The 16,142-nt window shown below is 28.9% G+C and overlaps 1 protein-coding gene across 1 annotated transcript in view; it reads right to left on the reverse strand.

The window, feature by feature from the left end:
* The window catches only part of LOC132950804 (uncharacterized), a 130,244-nt gene that overhangs the window by 94,035 nt on the left and 20,067 nt on the right, over positions 1-16,142 (reverse strand). The window contains exon 4 of the mRNA XM_061022378.1: positions 10,936-11,287. Coding sequence (XP_060878361.1) covers positions 10,936-11,287 — 352 coding nt within the window. The remainder of the gene's footprint in view (positions 1-10,935; positions 11,288-16,142) is intronic.

Raw genomic sequence — 16,142 nt, forward strand, 5'->3', positions numbered from 1 at the left:
GTAATGCTCGATGTTCGATATTCGTAGTGTTTGAACATCAACTGTTTCATAACAACATTCTGCTGTCTGCATCGGAATATATTATGGAAAAATACATAATAAGGTTTTCGCATTAATAAAATCTGTCTTTGATTAAGTATTTAAGTATAACTAAAACTATAAAATATTTTAAAAATCAATGCTTACTAAATTTAAGATACGAATGCATCCATGTGCTACTACCTATTGCATATAATATTAGTTATTGCCACAAAACACATTCATCTCAAACATGTAAACTAGGTAGCACAAAAACGAATAAAATGAAGATACATAAAAACTATAATGTAGGTATCGTGTTTATTTGTTTTTTACTCTATATAATTATAAAGCATGATAAACATAAAAAAAACCATGTAATAATAAACAATGTTTACGAATAAAACAATTAGTAATGAAAGTATACTTTACGACCATGATAAACTTTATTTCCTGGTTACTATACCTACCTATGTTATTACGGTCTATACGTATACCTACACACATTCATATATTATAAACAAATAGATACATAGGTAATAAATAATTTATGAGTTTAAAATTAAATATAACCAATAATTTCTGTTCTGCAATTGTTTAATCAAATTTTAAAAAGTTTGATAATTTAATTTACACCGTATGCAAAAAAAACTAAATAAATAGGTACCTACGTTTATATATATAATATTATATATATATATCAGATATTTAGTATCTTTATACAAATTAATAGTGACAATTTGACAAAACCATATTTTAAGATATTCAGAAAAATAACACCTCAAAGAATGTATAGGTTAAAAATATTGTTAAATATTATTTTCTTAAAATCTATAAATTATGATATAATATAGTTAATTGGTTCTCGTGGCCATGGAAATCACGAGAGACGGACTAGCACACTATATGCAAAATACGCACCTAAGAAAAAAGATAATAAATTGTTTGACAAATCGTACGAATAGAAATATTTTTCCAACATTTAAAAAGACTACTACCACCCATAGGAACCTCAAAAACCTAATCAAAATGGACGGTCATTGTTCCTCGATTTTATCGTGATAATATTATAGAAGGGAAAAAACGCGTCGACTTCAAACGAGAAATTCAATTTTGCTTTTTCTAATTATAAAATACTATAAGAAAAAAATTATTTCTTTTTCTAGAAAACTACTTTGAAAAAATGAAACGGAAACGAAAATTGTTTTGTGCGTACGTGTAGCGTAATATAGTATACACCTATTTGTGGTGTGTTTTTTTCCCGCCCAAATAAGTAGCTATAGCAGCCTGTATTAAAAATGAGCTCGACACGCGACAAAACAAGCACAATAAACATCTGGTATTCGTACAGATTGGGATGAATGGGGGTTCAGGGAGACCGGCAGATGCGATAAATAACAAATAACCCAAGGGCTCCGGAGAATATATACATACTACAGAGTGTTCCTCGTACACAACATCACGGTACACAACAGTACAACACTATTGTATTACCTAGAGGGAAAATAAAGCAGAGGGGAATATTAACATTTTACAATATAACTCGTGTCGTAAATCATTCATTAAATCATCATAATAAAATGAAGACGTTATTCGAATTGAATTGATAATTTCAACTGATGGGTATTTACTGTTTAATGTTAATCTTGAAATATAATCTTTGAACATGACAACAATGTTTGTATGAAGAAAAAAACTATAATATTTTCCGTAATAATTTTTGGTTTTTCGACTTTTATTTCTACTTGTAAATTACCCTACATAAATTACTTGTATAAAAATAATGTATTACCTATTAGTATATTAGTAAAAATGAATCATTGCATAAAAAACAAACTAAAAGTATTGGTCACTAGTTGCAATTTACACTGTTCTTTTTTTAAGTATTAAAAATAAAAATATATGAATAATAATTATTTGTTTATTAATAATGTAATAGGCACTATACCTATTAGCTGAATATAAAAAACGTATTTGCCCTGAATAGTTTAGGCATATTTTGAAGAACGCAATATCATAAAAATAAATCACAGTAATTATGTCAGCTATATAATAATATGTTCATTGCCTTGTTGGTTAATCAAAATACGTTCTCACTTCTGTATACAAAATTAAATATATATATAGATAAATGAACTTGAAAGTTTGGCGACGGATATTTATGTTTTTTTTGCATTTGTTCCTCGGAAGAACGATAGACCAATATTAGATTAAAATTTTTAACACTTCCACCACGTAATACATAAATAATTTTAAAAATATTATTTAATGTGTTTATATGTTCATAATATATACAAATCGAGATAAATATTAATTTATTATTCCAAGTCTTTAATAACGAAATAACAAATATAAAATATAATATAGATAAGTACAAAAAATTCGTGTCGGCAACGCAATTATTTTTTTTTAGGTTTCACAAATACTCAGCGATCTGTAACGTATGTCCTAAATTTTAAAACAAATTATATACGAGGGAACTTTCTGTGCCGTTATGTAAATATACGTCTTAACAAATATTATAAAAAATACCATTCTAGTTTCCGTACATTCTAGGACATAAAACGGACTACCTTTCCAGTGATCGACTAAACGGACGAATGTCACTACTGCAGTAGGTAATATCAACTAATCACCTAGTGAGATACTCATCACAAAATAATATAAAGAAACGTGTACGATCAATAGATATAGTTTTACACGAATTTCCTATTAACAGATTGGTATAATACTAAAATTCAAATATGTAAGTAAATATTCCCTAAAAATATCCCTTCGTAACAAAGCTAAATATGTTTCAAAATACCAATATAGATAATAATCAATATATGTACGAAAACGTGTCTTAATCAAGTCTTTATAATACACTGAAGACCAATGTTGAAATCAAAATTCAATCAAAACTATAAAATGTATGGATTATTTTGATTAAAAACCATAATATTTTACTATTTATAATACTGTTGATACGATATCAGATACAATCAAAAAATATGCTATTACATTCTACGAACGTACCAGTTTTATAAAATAATCAAAAATATAAACTTATACAATACACCTATCACCTATGTTTTTCTTAAAAAGTTTAGTGTCTTGACGTTTTAAAATTTAAATTATAAGAAAACTTTGAAAATAAATTTTATCTAAATAATAAAGAAGAACGAGAGGTACCTATGTTATATATACGAGAAAAATAAACGAAAATTGTTTTGGAATATAGACACAAAATATAAAAGCATAATTTAAATTTAAAACAATAATTCTCTTAAATTGTATCTAAAACACTTGATTTATTAATTAAATGCATTAGCTGATTATTTAAATATAATGTACCTGGTAGGTAATTCAAGGGACGAGACAAGTAACCTGATTAAACTAATTGAATTAATAAGACATTGAAAATTAAAATATTAATCTGTATAGTATTGATTTTTTCCCCTAAATATAAGAGATGAAAAAATAGTGAATACATTTTTTGCTTTTTTGGTACAGTTTAAATGAATTCGAATAAACAAAATACCAAACATGATTATCAATTAGGGAAATAATAAACCAATAAAGTGGATATAACTGCGTAAGTACCTATAGATACAAAAACCGAAAAGAAAAAAAGAAATATAATATAATTTTATATTTAATGGGAAACTACTTACTAGTTTTAACAATTGATAGCATTTAGTTTTTCACGATAGTATTAGTATACAGAAATGTACCATATTTAAATATAAATTGCTATAGGTAATACCACTATTATTAAAATGTCAAAGTAGTAATTCGTAAGTATCATAAATTACAATAAACCATATAATTATAATTTTAATTATCTATGATTATAGTTAAAAAAAAAAAATAAATGTCCATCCTATTAAATAAAGAATAAAATAACGATTTTTTAATATATATTATACTAATGTTCTAGAAATGAAAAATACATGTTCTTCCTAGATCGGTAAAAACTATATTATAGTCGCCGTTATAGTTTTATGAAATTAAGACATAATTAATGATATATTTGTAATTATTAATACACGTATACGATTTAAATATAAGTTATAAGTTATATATATAAAATATATATAGCCTATACAATATACATAATACTATAGCCTATATAATATCTTATATAATATACAGTAGGTAATAGGTATACACGATATGATATTACTTTGTATTACAATTTACAACAAAATATATTATGTATTTATATTTTATTATTTTATTTTATACGACTTCTTATTTTGTTTATACATTTGTAAACATATATCAACAAGTAGGTATTTGACATGAGTGCCTACATGACAGTATGACACGTTTATATCTACACTAAAAAGTGATGTCCCGCATGATGATAAATAAAACGGTATGAGTATGAGATATCTGATAAAATTAAACAATACCAAGGGATGATAAGAAAATGATAGTCAGTACGCGTGTAAGATATGAAATCGTCTTAATTAAAAAACACATTTTCTTTTATCTGTTAAATGTTCATAACTAAAAATATAGAACGCAATTTTCTCGCCATGAACACAAAAACACAGTTAGGAAAGTGTATTCAACCGCAATTCCCCTCTTAGGCCGGAATACAAATGAAATCGGATAACGGTTTCCTCAACAAAATACGCAAAACTGATTTTTAAGCTCGTCACAATACTCGATGCTATTTGTATATAAAAAAACATTTGTTGATCAAGCGTTGTCAAACATATTAGTTTCAATACTTAAAGTATCATTATAGTGCCTGATGAAACACGTATGATGGATAATATGTAAAAATTAAAAAGTGTAGGACTGCAATTATATTATATTATACCGAATGCTCATTTGATTTGTACGATATGTAAGTATGTATGTATGTATGCAATTAATAAGTATGTTATTGTTTTGTAATAACTCTTAATATTTAATTATGAATACATACAGAATCGACTATAACATAATATAGTACTTATAGTATAAGTAATACACTAACTACATTTACAATATTTATTTATACCAACAACAAAATTAGAATTCAGTAACACAGGTTTGAAGTTTAACATACCAGCTATATGTTGTTCTAATTGACAATTCTAGGCACATAAAAACATTAAACTAATTTATTCTTAAAATAAATTAAACTTTCCATGAGACGATATGAAAATTTAAATTTAATACAGAATAATATTAGCTGAAGTAGGTATATCGAATAGCATATTATATTATTATTTTGTACATTATAAATACTTGAATTATTTTATAGAATATTAACAGTCAAGTCACAAATTACGAAATAAAATCGCAGATGTAATTTTATTCATACCTATTACCTATATACAATTATATACTATTTAGTATTTTATTTCCATGCCTTAAAATGTATAAACAAACCAAAATCAACAAGCCTTGATATTTCATTTATTGAATATGTGTTAGCATAAACATAAATGTGTCAAGCAAAAAATATATTGATCCAACTAATTTCTTTGACGATAAAATATATTGTGGTGGTTTTATTATTGTTATTGTTTATGAATTATTTATCTATTTAAATGTTTAAGACTTGTTGGTTGAGATAAATTATAAAATATGAAATAATTATTTTAAATTAAGTTGCTGGGGTGCCTTAAATATAAATTAAACGCTTTACATAAATAATATATAATAAGGCTACACATAGTAATACTTAATAGTTAATACTTAATAATTAATTATTTGAATGTTGATTATGTAATTGTACACGTATTGTTGTTAGAAAAAACATAAATCAAAAGTTTTAAAAACAAAATTATTTTGTTAAAATAAAAAATGTAACTTATGAGAGCAAAATATAGAGATTATCATTTAAATTATAATTATTCCTTTGCCCTACATATTATTATTTTCGCTGTAAACAGAATATAATATACAAAAGTTGTTTGAAAGATAACAACAATGTAAGCTAATCAGTGAAAATGTTTGAAGGTATTTCATTGTTTATTTTAAAAAATGTTGTTTTTGTTCTATGTAAACCATGACGAGACGCTATAATATTATAAATGTGGGTATTAAAAACAGTGTCTACAGCTAGGTATCATATGGACACAGGACGATATTAATCTGCACAAGAAAGCATAATATAGTACACATAGCATACAACGATATAGTACTATTTGGTAAAAAATTGTGGTTGATGATCGATACAAGTTGCGTAGGTATTCAATATAAATTAAAATAATATATAGGTAATATCATATTATATTGAAATATTCATTATAATATCAAATATTAGGTATACATTACACAAATATAAATTGTATTATTATCAAATTATTTAAGAAGAGAATACGCGGGCAATGCAATAACCGTATTTTTTGATCTGGCGGACTCGTGGCATACATAAATAATAAGCGATGGCACGTGGACAAATATGTGTGTTGTATATATAGGTATACAGCAATAATATTATGATTATTAACTTTTCCTATTTATTTATCGGCGGAGTTTTATCGATTTTTTCGTCCGTTTGCCCGGGGCACAGCGGGAAAAGAGGGACATTTTTTTTTTGGCTCAACGATTTTTACGAGGTTACAAAGTTATTCTGGTGTTCTGTACTCTATTCGGCTAAAAGTGGGTGGCGGACGTTTTGATTAATGCGCGCTTCAAACTGAATATGTGTGCGCGCGTTCAGTGGTTACCAAAAACGGGAAAAATATATGTATACGTATATAGATACCTAGGTATATAATAATAATATAAATAACTGTTATACGTTGTCGGCCCCGCTGCGACTTTCACCGCGACGATGGTGATTGCCGGCGTGCACACGTGACGACCGTTAGTCGGTCGGTGATGTTAATTATTGCTCGAATCTCACCAGTGCACTGCGGACCACTCACCGTGACGCTGTCACTTGTGTACTTATAAGCACACGTAAGGTCCCAATCGTAATGCACACGTCAAGCTATACAATCCAACCAGCGCAGCTCTTAGCACCGGCCACCCACAGGCCTCAACCCTCTTTATCGAAAAAGTCACGCTGTCGATTGCAATAATATATTATTATACACATCACGTCTTATTAACAATATTATTCGTCGGATCAATGTGTACATCATACCGCACTGCTGCAGCCAAAACTAAGTATGGAGGATACGTGATTATACTTGATAATAAATAGATGCAGTTTTTTTTTACACGAAAAAGTCCAAAGTTGAGGTTAAAACCATATTATATTCGGTTATAGATAAAGGGAATATTTGACTGCTAAATTGTATTTTACTGAGAACAAACAGCTGCAGCAACCCGTAAATCTACGATGGTATTAGGCGTTGACATTTCAAGAATATAAAAATAATTTAGCGTTTAGAAAAAAAGTTGGAGTTTTTGACTTATAAACGATATTGAAAGACACTGTTTTATATATACGCGAATATCAAAATTACAAGCAAAAGTTTTGAACTAAGTTCGTTTGAACACTAGTTTTTCCACGAAGTACGTATGATGATTGAAGTGTGTCTATTAGGAAATCGAGAAGATCGAAGAAATCTTGTTAAATAGTTTGTTAATATTGAGTTAACTATATATTGAAGCGTTTATATATAGGTACTTGCCGTTATTTTTGTTTTAAAACCATCAGTCAGCATTTAACAACAATATATTACGTTATTATTAAATACCACAGAGTATATAATCTACTTTTATTATACAGACTTGCGGCACATTTAACGTTTCCTTTTTTATTTAATTGTTTTGCGAATTTCTCATTATTATTTATTTATGACTATTAATAAAACTAATAAAATCTACATTAAACGTTGGAGGTTGTAACAGTTTTCTTTATTTATTAGTTTGACAATATTTTTATTGGATTTTATTAATCAACAATGTTTTTAATGGTAGAAAATAAATTAACTTTGGAAAGACCATTTTTTCCGTGATAAATATTCATTGTGCACCCTTTTTCAAAGCAACTGTACCGAGTGCAATGAAGATTTTAAAAGTTTTCCGGTCACCTTACATTTTCTCCCCCATCTTAAATGTCAATTTCCCATAATGACTTTTAACACGAACGTAAAATGTAAAACCTTAATTGCATTATTTTTTTTTAAATTTAAAAAAAGTTTTTTACACGTTTGAATAAAAATAAATTTAGTGCTCCAGTTAGGATTTTTACGGACACTCAAGCAATTTATGTTCAAGAGTGCTATGTAAATCTTCATTTCATCATAAAAAAAATATAATATATTAAATTAAACGCACTTTAGTTTTATAAGAAAAGAAACGCAAAACTACTAATAAATAGTAGGAGCACAAGACACTCGTTATCCATTGGGACTGTCTATAATTTATACATTACATTTGCGATAAATTATTATATTATACAAAACAATATTCAACCATAACAATGTATTTTTTCCTAAAATAGTTGATAACATTTTCATATTTATATTAGTTTAAGTAGGTAGGTACACCGTTTTAAAACAATTTTTTTTCCGGTCAAGTATTATTGTTCAATCTAAACTTGTACACTGCTACAGTTACAGTATCATAGTGCATACCATGTATATTGTACCACGTATATATACTAGAAATTAAATTACTCATATTATTATTCCCAACAAAAACCGAAACATTTTAGCGATGATTCAATTTTGGGATTATTACAACCACAGGCGTCCGCTTAAATTTGTCGAAAGGGGAGAGACCTTTTTTATGATTGGTAAACATATTTTGCCAGACCATAAAATACGTGGGTTTAACCCAGCCTAAAAGTCGGATGGAGAACGGTAACCTCGTTCACCCCTTCCTGTGAACGTTTTTTCACATTACACTTTTACACCTCATTCTACATTCATAATTACAAAACAAAAAAAATGTATTCATAAAGTGTTACTAAAAATATTGCCATTAAAAGTTAGTACAATTATAATTAATCGTCGTTGAATAACTGTTTTACACACTATTATAACAATGATCGTAGAAAAACAATGTTAAAAATTATAATACCTCTACTATATTCAGTCATAATTATACCTACATTTGACTAATAAAAATTAGTACAGCGTACGCCCACAATAATAAATGTAAGCGATTATTTAAATGTTTTAACCATATTATATATTATGCGATGTGTACCAATTGCGATTTGCGATGGATGGGTCATAATATACGTTAATCATATATAATTTAAATAGGATTTTTAAAATATATTATGTCATATTAACAAAACTCTACTGATTTAATAAATAAAAAAGATAACTCGTCAAAAATAAATAATACGATCGATTAAAATTAAAACAATGATTTAATTACATATTTACGAAACCAAACTTTTCAATTGGCGATTAATATTTTCATGAAATGTAAATTCAGTTATTTAAATAACTGAAATCATATAAATATTCACGAGTTTATATATACTTATTTTGTTTAATTAATCAGACACCGCTTACTGTTGCTAAGTTCGTAGCACGTAGTTTAGTGTGATAAGTTGCAAAATTATGATATTTTTCTAAAGCACATCGATTACAATTATATTGCAGTAAATTGTAACATACTGCTACATAATACTGACATCGTATAAAAAATGGATGAGAGCGATGAGCACAGACAATTCAGAGTTCAGTTATGTTGAATATTACTGAAAAACCATCCTATATATCTGCAAATAGGGTCATCGCAATAGTAACTTGCAGGATGGTTACACGTAAAACAAATGGAAAGTGGCGGGATCGACGCGGGTGTCCGACGAAAGTTTTGACGATTTGTAAATTATATAAAACAGTTAGCCGGAAGTTCTTAGGTGCAGACATATATTATCATCGGCATAACTAAGGGGGCTTGCCCCCCCCCCTCATAGAAGTTTTAGCCCATTCTGGTAAAATCAAAATCCTTGCAGGCAAAAAAAAAAACTGTCATGGGTTCAATGTATAAAATAATTAATAATTACCTAATAACTATAAATGCATAATAAATAAAAATGTATTAATATTGTGAATGTACCGTGTACGAGTTTATTGTATAAGAGGACAATAATAACATCAGGTCGAACATACAGGGTGTAACAGAAATACCTGACGAAAAAATGATGTTAAACATATGACAAAAATTGTGAAAAATATTATATGAATAGTAGGTACCTACCTAAATAATTTAAGAAATATACTCATGTCAGGAAATTACCAAAAATAAATTATATAATAGTATAATTTTGAAAAAAAAAGTTTGCACGTTTTAAATTAATGTACTCCAGTAAAATATTCAATATTCATATTTTAAAAAATTCTAAAAAATAAAGTTAACTTGACTTGGATAAATATTTTTTCCTATCAAAGTTGTTATTCTTATAATCAGATTTAAAAATTGTTATTTTCAGTTTCAAGAAATAAAAATGAAAAAAATTATGCTATAAATATAGCGCTAGTGTTTATAAATTATTATATATTTTTTTAAATATTGATTATAACAAAAGTCATTGCATTAGTAAGTTCTTTCTGTTGCACGCTGTATATTACCCAAGTAGAGATTCCATAATCTGGTTGTACTAATATATTTCTAATGATATCTTATACAAACATTCGCATCTAAATATAGGCGAGTGCGTATAAACAGAATTACAGTAATAAAATATACAATATTATTATGTGCTTGTTTTATTATTGACCTAAATGACAAGGATGGCATGAATTTACTCTATGGATACATTTTCAACTTTCATCTATCAGAAGGATTCTCTGCAGTGCCTACGCATAGTAACTCTAGTGACGCTCTTGATGGGAAGTGTGTGGGGAGGGGGTTGCTATGGACATTTGGACTTTTGGTTTTGAACTTAGGTTTCCTAGGAATCTAACTATAACTATAAAACCCTAAAATTACACTCATTATAAGCATAGGTATAATAATATATAGGTAAGTACTACCCTAACCTAGGCAATAGTATAGATAGGTACTCACCATGGGCGTAAGGCGGAGGCGGCGGCGGCGGTAACGGCGCCGCTTGTTCGAGTTTGCCGCCGATGTTGTCGGAAGCGTCGGACGATGCGCCGTTGGCCTGAGTGGGCGGCGGCGGCGCGGAGAAGGCGCTGTTGTACGGTGCACCGTGGTGTTGATGGTGGTGATGGCGCCGGTGGTGCGACGGCGGTGGCGGCGGCAGTGGCTGCGGCGGCTGTGGATGGTGGTCAGCGCCCGACGAACCGGGCGGCTGCATGCTGGACAGTGCCGTCAGAGGCGCGTACGACGGACGCGGAGCCGCTGGCTGCTGCTGAGACGGCACCGGTACCGACGACGCGGGCTGTTGTGTAACCGTCTGTAAAATCGGACAAAAAAAGAGACGTTTGAAAAACTCAACGATATTGTTTTCACCATACGATTAAATGGCCGTCCGTCGACCGTTTTTTATTCATTATTATGAAACAGGAAGAGGCGAATACAAATTTAGATAGTTATCTTAGAGCTAAAGTACATAACAGTATAAATTTTAAAACATACATACAGTGATAAACATTTCATAAACGGGGACAGGTTTAGTCTCCCAATGGGAAAGACGGACTACTCGTTAGCTATTCATAATCATAATCATTCGTAAAATAGCCAAAATAGGACTATTTGGCAAATAATTCACGGAACAAAAAGGGATATGAAAGGGAACACATTGCTTGAACTAAAAACTAGGAATCTAATATTAAGTTTGTTTAATAGGACAGGTGAGTCGATTCGACCATCAAAGAGTTGTGAAAAAAATTATGGGTTTGTTTGAACTCGCCTGTCAGCCAGCCAGGTGGCTAAGTTCTAGATTATAATCATGTGGTGAAAAATCAATCGATAGCTTGAAAGATGCACACTTCAGAGTCTTGAGTAAACGTTATATCCAAATAATTTACGGACTCACCGGCAACTTCGAGGAGGACACCAGATATAGAATAGGCAATTAAAATTAATAGAATAACCATGAAAACGAGAAAAAGACATAAAAGTGCATTTGGGGATACAGGAATCCATCCCAGAAGACCAGGGAGTTGAGGTCCTCTTTAAGAAGAATACAATCCTGAATGCCGAAGGGTATAAATACAAAGTTTCAACTTTATATCATCGGCAAATATATCAGTAATTGGCAGTGTTTCAGAACACTTTTTCCGCTGTTTACTAATAAAGAGAAGAGGACCACCGGAGACAGATGTCCACCTTGAAGGACACCTGATGTTATATTTACTGGTTTAGAGCAAACATCGTTTATTTTTACATATTGTATTGTATTTATATATTTTTTAATGTTTTCTTTTACTATAATTCGCAATAAAAAATATGCACACGACAAAGTTTAAAGGTACGCGCATAAACGTCTTAAGTCGGAGAATAATATTATATATCTGCAGCAGATATGTAAGCATGTAGGTATATATTATTAAAAACATCTGACGACAGACGACGCATACTATAATTAATAATAATTTTTTATTATTATACGATGACAAATGACATGGGTGCGTGTGTATAGGCAGGTATCGCCGATATGAATATATAATGAATAAATAAAAAAAACGGACGATTTATAATATTTGAGTTTGTGAAATATTGTCATAAACTATATGCCTATTTAAGTACTAGTGATAAAATAAATTATTTTATCCATATATGTATAGGTACTTACATAATATATATTCATGATAAAATAACCATTCAATAATAATAATTAATAATAATATTCTATAGTTTCATTATTAAACTGCAGGAGAGCGCTTTTTACGTATTTTAAGGAATTATTTTTTTCCCGAAGTAATCATTTTGCATTTAAAGTATCAAAACCTCAAAGTTCCAAACAAATAAGCAAAGTACAAAACTTGATTTATGAACATGCGTTTGTGTGTTTAAGACATATTTATTATTATCGTAATTTTTTGATTGTGTACAATATTATCATTTTTAGTTATAAAAATAAATAATTATATATTAATCAATTAATTAACTTAAATTCCAACTGTTTCTGTAAGTGAAACAAAGAATCGATAAAATTTATTTCACGATGACGCGTGATTTTTTCTTGGATTCAGGCGGTATATAAAAAAAGTATTAAAATGCACATTTTCTATAGATTGAAAACTGTACTTATTCTACTTACTGTACCTACTCTCGAGATGAAATATCATAGAAAAATAATTTTTTGAATTTTAAATAGTTTTCTAATTATATTGTTTGAGTAAACCAACTTAAAATGTTTTTCCTGATAAATTATTGTCTTAAAATGTTAACACCATTTGGAGTTATTCCAATTTCTGTATATTATATTTTTAAACAGGTTAATTTTTTTAAAAAAATCTGTATTTAATTCTTAGTGTTTTATTTTTTTTAAGAACTTGTAAATGTTTTTAAATATATATGCTCAATATATTTATATTAATAGAGAATAGTTAAACATAATTTACCTTCTGTTTTTTAGATAAATATAGAAATTGTATTGATAGTTGTCAATACAAGCATTTAAAAAATGTGTATCTATATAACCTCTGATGTTAATAGTTATTTAAAACAGCATATTATTTTAAATAAATATTTTAAAATTCTATAAAGATAAGTGATTCAAATAAAAATATAATGGATCAGGGACGCGGGGTGAACTGGACTGTAAACCATTCATGATGTATTGATGTACCTACATGCATAATAATATATAAAACATAATATTTATTTGTCAACGATAAACAATATAATCACTGAACGGTGTGACCTTTTCGACATTCAACACAATCACATCATAAATGTAAAAAAAAACCATAAGGTAATATTACATATTATTACACTATACTAAAAATTATAAAATAAAATTGTAAAAGTAACATATATTATAATTTATACGTATTTGCAGTATATTAAAATACGCCTAATATATTATAACATGTCTAAATAAAATATCACCGAGTGTCACGTTTTAACATTGATTTTCAACACGAATTAAAATATAATGTCGATAAACTAACAATCGTTAAATTAATAATCATGTTTTGTAAAAATAGATATCATTATGATATCAATAAAACAATAATTATCGATAGATTATAATTACAATAATTGTTATTTATCACTTAATGGCTGCGGTGTAGCACACATTTGTTGTATATCATTATGAATTAACATTATACACACAAATTACGACATTATTATTCAAATAAGTTTCGTCACCCGTTTATTCCTTTTCGTAAAAATGTATAGAGGGATAAAGATATATCTGCAGAATTTGAGAAAACTTGCCAAAAGTTGTTTAATAATGTAGCAATTATTGTTTCACGTTGCTTAATGTCATCAGACCCTACCAAAAAGTTAATTATTTTTTAATACAATTAATTTCGTAGAAGCTTCATTATTCGCTTCAGATTTCACGTCATTTATTTCAGATGTATGTATACAACTTACATGATAAAATGTATGGGTAGTGGATCTAATACACCGCAGTTGTAGTCAAGTAACTATAATAAACGAGTAATTGTAAAAATGATTTAATAATTAACGATTGTTGTCATGTTGTATGATTAAACAGCAGCGTAGTAAATCGTATATACGGAAATTACTGTGATAATAAATAAACATAATACAGAGCTTATTGGATCCATTGGGGCAGTACGTTTATTGAATTTTTTACAATACATTTAATTTAAAAGTGGAAAAACGAAAACGATGTCTTAACGTCACTAAACAAATTGAAAGACAGACGAAAAGTAAACGAAAACAATGGCGTGCTGCTCCTTAAATCGTTTAGCTATAAATATATATATATTCTTGGAAAACAGCGGCACACGTCGTTTCACCCCATTTTCATTGCCGGCCCCGAACCCCCTCACATTCGCTCGTCCGATCCTTTCGGCGAGTGCCTTATGCCGCACAAATCGATTTTCTGTCGTCTCTAAGCCAAACTTATCGCTGGATAGGTATAAACGCCAATGCGAGGTCGATTGACCAGTGTGGTTGTTGTTGGTCGTATAATGCACGATATGTTCACTATACGTTACATCACGCTGCAGACACACAGACACACACACGTGCGTTGTTAAAATAGAGGGTAGGAAATCAAATGGCACACATATTAACAAATACCCATAATATATTATTGATTTCGTATACATACAAACACGACGTGTTGTAATATGTAAACGCGTACAGAACAAGTGATCCCAGTCGGACGCTGCAGCAGAGTGCAGGCGGAAAAAGACACGACCCTATATTATAATAGGTATTGTACACGTATAAATATTTTATATGGTACATATTTTTTTACGCGAAACCACGAAAATGTGTAACCGAACCCTTTCAAAAATCCAAACCAATTAATTAGTCGCAATTTGTGTATATAAATACGTCGAGTACTCGCGTGTCTAAAGTCCCCTTCTATGTATTTATTTGATTACCCTTCCAAACCCATAAGGGCGTAATTAAGGTTTCGAACGATTTTAATGCACTACAACACTAAACCTTCAATAATATATGTATTATATGATATTATAACAACTTTGTACTCCAAATTGGATTTTATTTGACATGTAGCTGCGTCTTAAAATGTGGCGTATGCTGATTGTTTAAATTCAGTAAAGAGAATATATAAAATAATCACAACTATGGGATCTATAATCGCGAGAATGCACAACACAATTTATTATTTGAACTTTGATTAGGTAAATAAAAATGCGGTTGAAATAGGTATGTTTATTTAAGAGAAAATCCTGCAGAGTTTCACAAAATCGTTTAGTTATATTTAGTTTAATGGTTTTTGAATTGTCAAATATCTAAAAAAAAATAATTAGCAACAAATATACAAATTACCTACACACTTTTGATTAACCCAATGAAATTAATTTATCTGATGAGAATTAAATAAAAATAAATAATTATATAATATAATATAATCATGAGACAAAGTCCAAGAATTACTCACCAATGAGTAAAAGTAAACTCGATATCAAAATCCAAATATTCTTATACTCTGAGCGCTCCGCTGAATGTCCTAATAATTTTACAATGATGTTTTTTTTGTCTGAAGAAAAATAGTTTGATTTTCTACAATGGCACATCCTAATTTTCTGGTAGTATACATTCGATATAGTTATTACCTACTTTGATGGGTCAAAAGTAAAAATCCCAAGTTTTGGAAAAATCTACTTTGTTTTTTTTGTGTAAAA

The sequence above is a fragment of the Metopolophium dirhodum genome, chromosome 8, assembly GCF_019925205.1.
Source record: "Metopolophium dirhodum isolate CAU chromosome 8, ASM1992520v1, whole genome shotgun sequence".
Classification (NCBI taxonomy): domain Eukaryota; kingdom Metazoa; phylum Arthropoda; class Insecta; order Hemiptera; family Aphididae; genus Metopolophium; species Metopolophium dirhodum.